This window comes from Cyprinus carpio, chromosome B23, assembly GCF_018340385.1.
Source record: "Cyprinus carpio isolate SPL01 chromosome B23, ASM1834038v1, whole genome shotgun sequence".
NCBI lineage: Eukaryota > Metazoa > Chordata > Actinopteri > Cypriniformes > Cyprinidae > Cyprinus > Cyprinus carpio.
Window position 1 is genome coordinate 3,659,486 of NC_056619.1, and position 8,210 is coordinate 3,667,695.

Consider the following 8,210-nt stretch of genomic DNA (forward strand, 5'->3'; position numbering starts at 1 on the left):
TAGCAAAATATATACATAAATATATATATGTATTTTTTTAAATATATACATATATATATATATGTATTTTTTTTTTTTTTAAGTAACGACCAACAGCCAGCGTTAGACAGTGAGCCTGTGTTTGATCAATTTAGCCTTCTCAAATCATTACAACTTGCCTAAAATAAAATCTATAAATATAAATATAGTTTATAATATATAAATATAGATATAGTTCAAGCATATAACAATGTTTAAACGTTAAACCTAGATAAATGTGCGCTATACCCAATAGCTTGTGTGGAGTGTGGAAGCTAAAGCACGCTTTGCAGGACATGGAGGCGCCAGCGCGATCACTTGCTTTTTTACAGTAGATACGCCATCATTTTTGCTCATAAAGGTAAGAGTAATACATCATTCGTAACTGTAAAGGGTTTACTTTTATTTGTGTGCACTCACAATACAATATAAGCTTTTAGAAAAAGAAAACAAACATGCTGCACTTTCTGCCGCCTCGGTCTTGAACAGGAGCGCTTCACAAAAATAAACCAAATACATGCCTCACAGACATGATAAATATCTACAGAAAGCCTTAAATAACTACTTAATGAAATAAAACAAATCAAAAACTCTTTCATTATAATAATAATCCGTAAAGATGCACTTCTCTCTAAAGGCGCGTCTAACGAGGAGATGGCGAGTCACGATCGGCAACTTCATCCTTCCGACACAAACTCAGAAAACACTAGTTTATTACTAAATAATTCAAATTTCTCCTTACTATTTTCCCCCGTCAAATTTATGGTAATTACTTTTGCCTGTGCTTTGCGGCAAGCTTAAAGCTATTGCGTGCATTTGAACGCAGAACTGTTCAGCTGCGCTGACGGCACGCACCATACTGCTGCTGCTGCGGGACACTAAACACTATCGAGGTGCTCTTGACAGTCGCGGTAGCATGGTCTTGTGTTCTTTCCACCAGCGTGCCAATTTTTTTCATCACTGATTGATGGATGTCTAAAATATAAAAATAAGGAGAAGCCTAAAACAAGCCCGAGGCCCGGCCCACGTCTGAACTATGGCGTGAAAATTTGCCCGAAGCCTGGCCTGAAGGGCATAAAAAAAGCCAGGCTCCGTCGTGCCCAGGCTGAAATGCAGGGCTCTAAAATGACACATAAAATCCTTTGTGACATTCACCCGGTAGTAACACTTTAGTTTATCACTGTATGCATATAAATATATTGTACAATGGATTAACAAAAAAATTAAAATAATAATAATTGTTTCTCAACACAGTGTAGCAAAATATTAAATTATTCTCCATTTCAATGACTTAACATCTTAACAGGTTAAAACAATGTAAAGGAAAACTGGACAGAGGAAAAAAAAAATATAAATATACTGACATAATCAACAGTATGTGCATGAAGTTTGTCAAAAAGAGTTTCATGTTGCTTGCAAAGCTTGTTAGAGGTCAGGAGCACCCCCTCCTGGCTTTACTTTCAACAGCAGCATTTTGAACAGCGTAGGGTGACTTCTTAGGGGTTAAACCCACAAGGCATTTCTTGTCAGAGGACTCAATATAGTGACTTAACAGCAATTAGAAGTCTGATACAAATTCACAACTGAAGCCCCATTCAACTGGGAAAACCACCCCACCATAAGACCAATAGTCTTACATAGATCTATAGATTCACAATTCAAAATATATACTATTTACTTCCAGTGTAATGTTATTTTGTTGTTGTTGTTCAAGTTTGATAAGTTCCAACTTACTCAATTCAATTCCAGGGTGAAGTCTCTGTTAAACATTCACAACTCCTATGCGCTGCGTGGTTATTTTGCAAGTTAACAAGTATTGATACTGAATGGAATTCTCTGGTCAATCAGCTTTTTTTGTTTTCCTTGATAAAGAAGAACTACTGAGGGACAGGAAATGCACTGCAAGATCACATGACCAAAACCAAACAACTGGCAACTGAAAAAGGAAGCAGGAAGAGTTAAATAAAATAAAAAAATAAAAATACTAAATAAAATAAAGGGTGGTAAAAGCAGAGATAAAAACACAGATAGAGGTGTAGTGCACAACTGTAGCACAACTGTGTTCCTGGTCTATCGATATACGAGGTGGGATATGGAGCTGGACTTGAAATTGAGCTGATGATTGGGCACAAAGTTATGATGTGGATTTTTGCGGGTGCACACGTCGCTGGCGTAGAGGCTCATGCACATGTCACATGACACCTTGGAACAGTTCACACAGGTGTGAGAGGCCCCGGGCTTGTTGCAAAAGCCACAGCGGGAGCCGGCCACACTCAGCCGCTCACCCCCACTGCTGATGGAGCCGACCACCGGACTGCTGCCCGAACCCACGGCTTTACTGGGAAACAGCTTGGTGCTCATCACAGCTTTGTCCAGCAACAGCGAGTGGGACTGAGCGTGGGGAAGCAGGTGAGGGTGAGTGTGAGTGTGTGAGTGAGAGTTGGAGTAGACGGACAACTTCTCCTTGATGGGCATGTAGCCATCCAAAGGGCGGGAAGTTTTAGTGTAATCCTGGAAGCCACAACAAGGCGCCGGTTCCACTGCATGGCAGGACGAACACAAGATCATGTCGCACCTCTGGCAAGAGGAGAGCGAAGGACAGCCCATGCCACAGCCCTGGCACTTCATCACATGCCCCTTCAGGACCCAACTGTCCCGGGACTCTCGAGGCTCCCGGCTCGGCGGCCTAGAGGGCGTTTGGTGTCCGCCCAGACCCCGTTCAGTGTACAAGTCCACCTCATCCAGGGAGGACAAGTGGTAGGAGTATGGCTCAGACGGGGGCGACTGAATTGGGAAGAAGTCAGCCACTGGACTGTAAGAGGGCGGCGCCACCACGGGGTAAAGCAAAGGGCTCGGTCGGATGATTTCATCCTTCAAGTCTTCTTCTGTGTCGACGAACAATGGCTCTTTGCGCAGGCTGAGCGAGGCCTTCAGCACTGGCTTGCTGGCTTGGTGCCAGTGTCCTGCACTGTCCGTTACATCCACGGACTTGGACGGCCGACCGCTTCGCCTTAGGTGGGTGCGGTCGATGTCACCTGGCCGCACCGACAGGCGGGACAAGTCTCCTGTAAGGCTGTCTCGTCGGCGGAGGGCCTCAGCGCACCCTGCCGCATCTTCTCTGGTGTTCCTCCTCACCTCCACGGCCTCCAGCTCCAAGGCAAAGCCCCGAGACATGGACACCACCTCGCCGAGCAGACGGCATTCGGCCTGGGCGAGGAGCAGTTCGAAGGCGAGCTGCCGGAGGTGGGAGGCTCCACCTGGATGGTCCCTAACGTTGTACTGCAATTCCTGGTCTCTTGAGTAGCCCATGGTACGCAGCAGCGAACGCAAGTCTGCGTCGCATATCACCGACTGCAACTGGTACACGTACGGCCCTGTGAAGGTCTGTAAGAGTGAAAGAACAGTCATTACACTGTCAAAAGCAAAGATAAAATTATCTTTTTTCACATTCATGAACTAGAAAGGTTTTAATAGAAGGCTGAATAATTATCCCCAAAATGCAGTGCAGTCTCGTTGAAACTACACACTTCTCACTGAAATGTAGGGCTGGGCGATATGACCTCAAATCAAAACCTCAAATTAATTGAACACTTTACCTCGATTACTATTTATTTATTTATTTCCTTTCTTTCTTGCCCTCATAGTTCAAGGTTAAATTTAAGGTTTGTACCATAAATATACTCAAATAATAAGGGTGGGATTTTTTTTATTTATTTATTTTCTAATGACAAGAGTGCATTTCTTATCTTTGTGATTTTAAAATAATTGACAGAAACAAACTATTTGGGGTTATTTGTTGAATATTTTGAACAGTTAAAATCAGAGCTTCCTTGAAAAGCAATATATTAAATAAATATTCTTATAAAAAAAAACTAAAAAAAAAAAACACATTTCAGTTTAATAGTAAAAAGAAAGTCTCCTAAAAAATAAATTCATTTCTGCAAAAAAAAAAAAAAAATAATAATAATAATAATAATAATAATAAATAAAGGAATATTGCCATGTCAAAATGAGAAAACAACCAGCAAACAAAATAGCCTACTTTTTAAATAAATGTTTTAAATAATGAATGTAAATATAGCACTGCTGATTAAAAGAAAGAGCATGGCACCATCTCAGAGATCTTGTTGTGTTATTACTGGCCATTCACACAGAACACATCTTTGAAACTAAAACTGTGAGACGCAGCTCTCAGGACTGGTTTTTATTTGTATTTTATTTTATTTTTTAAATAAAGCTCAAGGCAGAATGACTTGCATTCTGCAAATACAAAACTTGCTATGCCAATCTGCTATTGTAAACAAAAGCTCGCAATGCTTGCCCTGCCTCCAGGGTCTTCTGATTGGTCCACTGTTTTGGAACTGACATTGATGTGTGGCACTGTGTATAAAACTTTAAATTATTTTGCGAGATGCTGCAAAAGATGCAAGCACAATGGTCATTCATGTCCGTATAGTGTTGACTACAAACGCAGTAAGTATCTTTTTAAGGGAAAAGTATTAATAGGATTAAAAAACCAATATAACCGACAGGGGAAAATTACATTCGGTTACTATTTATTTTCGATTAATCGTCCAGCCCTACTGAAACGTCATCCCCTTTGTGCTCCATGGAAAAAATAAAGAATCCTTCACTCTGTTGACTCACCTTTATGCAACGGAACTCTTTCTTCCAAGGAAAGAGCAGCAAGTTGGTACAGATGGTTTCCAGCGTCGCAAAGGCCGCCTCCAATGTCCTCAAGTTTGCGCTTCTCTGAGTCCTCAGGGAGTTCTCAGCAATTTCATAGAAGCGAATCATGCGAAAGCGCTGCCCTGGATCGGGCTGGTATGAGCCAAGCAGTGCTGTTGCAGTAGAAATCAGTGCCTCCTCAGTCTTGGCTCCTTGCTTATCTCCTTCACCGGCTCCCTCCTCAAGCCGATTCTCCAAAGACGCCACATACCTGCGGAATAGATCTTCTCGCAACTTGGCATCCATTGGTGGCAGTGGGCTGCGTGACATGCAACCTCTTATCCTACAACCCAGGAGTTTCTTTAAACGGGACCCCTTGCCATCTCAAGACCTGTCTCCCACTGGACACCGGAAGACCTGGAACAACGGTGCAGTGTGGTGGGGAAAATCAGCAAGCTGCGATCATCCTCCAAAAGAGCGATATGGAATAATGAAAGTGAAGATGTGCTTGGTTTAATTCGGGCGTACGCCTTGCCCAGGGCTCTTTCATGCTGTAATGGGCATCTCTGGGTTCCTCATTAGCCAAAACACCTCAGCATGACATGAGAAGACAGTTGATTTGGGTGCTGGATGGAGAGTCCTCACCTTGTTAAGCCCTTACTGCAGGCTTTCCCCCGCAGTAGGTTGAAGGTCAGGATTTGCAGAGAGGAGCGCACATTAAAAACACCATGTCCAATGCTGCCAGCTGCTGCAACGACAGAAGAACAAAATCTGTTTGAAAAACACCACTCAGGCTGCAGTCTAATACATTAAGCTTGCCTCACTCTCTTTGCCTGCAATCATAAAGCTAGTTCATAATGCAGGCACGCATCACAGAAAGACCAGAGCAGGCCATGAGAAGGACAAAATACACAGCCTATCTGTGATGTAACCTAGTTTAAATCATAGTTGGGCCTAAATGAAATCTGTTTTACATTTTATGAGCTTTAAATGCATTTTTTCCCCTTTTTTTAATGGAAATTAAAAATAATTCTGTGTGTAATGGATTTATTATTATTATTATTATTATTTAATGGGTTAAACTGAGAGAAATAATAAATAATAATTTTAATAATATAATAATATATATATATATATATATATATATATATATATATATATATTATATAATTAAGTATAAAGTCACATCCTGCAGGTAGATTACATAATGACAACATTTTGGGTACATCTTTCTCTATTGACAACCATTTAAATACAACCATGTATTCCAACGAAAGTTTTTGTTTTTTTGTAAGTAACATATAAATATCACATGTCTTTATTATGACAATTAAAAAAATAATAATAGTAATAAAAAAAATGCAAAATTGACTAAACTTTTGACCTGTCTACTGCCATGCAAGTCTGAGTTAATGAAACCAGCAGGACAGCCAGCAGTGAAGCACTTGGGATTTGGTTCTTCTGTCAGACAATTAGTATTTGCTGATCAGGTGATCGACTCAAAACTGTCTTTGGCAAAACCCCATGAGCAAAGATAGCAGCAAGCTGGCCATGTACAACAATACTTCCACTGAGATGAATGGCAATGCTAATGAATAGCTTTCCCCAGGTATTATATATAGAGACGTCCTAGACTGAAATCACAAGCAAATTAAACAAAATATTTAATAAACAAACAGGTAAGGAAGAGGGAACAATTAATGCATTGTCATTTCTGTGAATGATAGGAATTTAGAACGTTTCACAAAACTCTGCAGGCCCAGAGTTCCTTTTGGACCTGCCAATAATGTACATTATGGGAGTGAATGGTCTCTATTTCTAGCAGTGAATGTGAACTGTTTGCAGTGAGGCCCCACGAAGCACTTTTCTTCTAGATGATTGCCAACTAAACACTTGCGCACTATTCCCAGTGTTTACCTTCAGTGATGCTGGCTGTCATTCCAAGCTGCTTAATTCATACTAACACTAACCATCAGTCATGTACATGCACTTTACACAGGCCTGTCGATACATCGCCATCATTCTCATCACTACAGCATCATATCATAATCATAACACCACACTGAACACGGTACAGCTAAAATCCCCACCTAAATAAATCAGCGTTCGCAGAGATCACAGTTAAGTGTTAATAAATAATGATGTCCTATCTGCATTTCATTGCTCCAGTGACATAAACAGTAAGTTACGTGTGTTAGCCACACAGCTAATCTGACAGTCTTCTCCACTCACAGTAAATACATCTGTCTACGCGCAAGTCAGTCCGATCTGATCTCTCAACTTGTCGTTATTAAAGGGGATTAGGGATAGACATTGATGAAGTTGTTACTCTAGTCTCGAACACGTTTCAACCTCATCTTTGACAGATATCAGATGCAGCTAGCACAGCACTGCTAACATTAGCGCAGTGGCAGGGCCCTGTAAATCCACACACACCACACAATTTAACCATACACCATCCGGCAATTACTTTTTAATTACCTCAGTAAGAACAAGACGTGACAGTAAACATGCCCGTTGAGTGTCATGCAGTGCTGGGCAGCAGCATTACCGAGCCGCCCTCTCCTCATCATCCAGCTCTTACCTTCATGTTCCGCTGGAAATCCCCACCGCCGCACTGCGCATGCGCCACGCTGCCTCCCCTGCGCGCTCCCGAGGCTGCAGGCTGGGGGACCAGCGCTGATTCGTTCGATTCATTCAGCGAGTCGGTTCGCATAAATGATTCGATTCATTGGAGTCAGCGCTCAAAACAGTTCCCAGAAGTCTCCGCGCTGCATTTAACGTCTTTTTTTCTGAACTTTAATTAAATGTTTGCTTAAACACCGCGCTGTTTTCAATTACCATTACTTAATGATTTATGGCATAAATGAAAAATTAATAATTTTGACCCATACAATGTATTGTTGCTACTACAAACATACTTGTGCTACTTATGACTGGTTTTGTGGTCCAGGGTCACAAATGTTGATCACCCACAGTTTCATGCTTAAAAAGGTTCTACTCTTCAAAAACTGGTCTTGAAAAAGCATCGTTTTGGTAGACCATTTATTTAATTCAGATGGTCTTCTTTTTCACATATGAGGAATACTTAGCAAAATATAATTGTCCCATACTGCCAAAGGAATTCACAACTGGTTTGGCACAGCCTTTTTTTTTTTTTTGGCTAAATGTATCTGATTTTATTGTTTACAGTGTTATTGAAAATGTGACTTTATAGTGGAAATGTGGTATTTTAGGCATTATTGAATATACTGAAGATAAACAGACCCACACTATTTTATTTTTATTATTTTTTAATTTTTATTTTGATGGCTAAATTTCATATTCATAAATTTAAATTTAAGAGGAAAATCCATGTTTTATAGCATTTAAAAATTAAGTGAATCATACTGAGCATACAAAAAGCTATTCGAGTTTTGCAAGCTTGTGCACGTTTATTGTATCCATGTAATATTGTTTATACATCCCCTAGCATGTGATTTTTTAATTTATTTTATTTAATTTATTATTATTATTATTTTGTA

General features: G+C 40.4%; 1 protein-coding gene across 6 annotated transcripts; it reads right to left on the reverse strand.

Annotated features, from left to right (window-relative positions):
- Positions 1-997: 997 nt before the first annotated feature.
- On the reverse strand, positions 998-7,375 carry LOC109048600 (spermatogenesis-associated protein 2-like). 6 transcript variants are annotated; one of them, XM_042750521.1, is made up of 4 exons: positions 7,271-7,375; positions 5,332-5,434; positions 4,666-5,103; positions 998-3,402 (listed from the first exon to the last, which is right to left on the reverse strand). In XM_042750521.1, the coding sequence occupies exons 3-4, from the start codon at positions 5,014-5,016 to the stop codon at positions 2,089-2,091; spliced, it is 1,665 nt and encodes a 554-aa protein (XP_042606455.1). In that variant the 5' UTR covers positions 5,017-5,103; positions 5,332-5,434; positions 7,271-7,375; the 3' UTR covers positions 998-2,088. The 6 variants fall into 6 exon arrangements, with proteins under 6 accessions (XP_042606455.1, XP_042606453.1, XP_042606454.1 ...); XM_042750519.1 differs by having other exon boundaries at positions 7,168-7,321; XM_042750520.1 differs by having other exon boundaries at positions 5,332-5,431; positions 7,168-7,319.
- Between the last annotated feature and the right edge of the window lie 835 nt (positions 7,376-8,210).

What these genes read in the sequence shown, in the direction of transcription:
- LOC109048600 (XM_042750521.1), bottom strand. Translation starts at nt 5,016, where the DNA reads ATGTCACGCAGCCCACTGCCACCAATGGATGCCAAGTTGCGAGAAGAT. An exon ending in AAGAGTTCCGTTGCATAAAG is followed by an intron (nt 3,403 to 4,665) that starts GTGAGTCAACAG and finishes TCACTCTTACAG; the next exon opens with ACCTTCACAGGGCCGTACGT.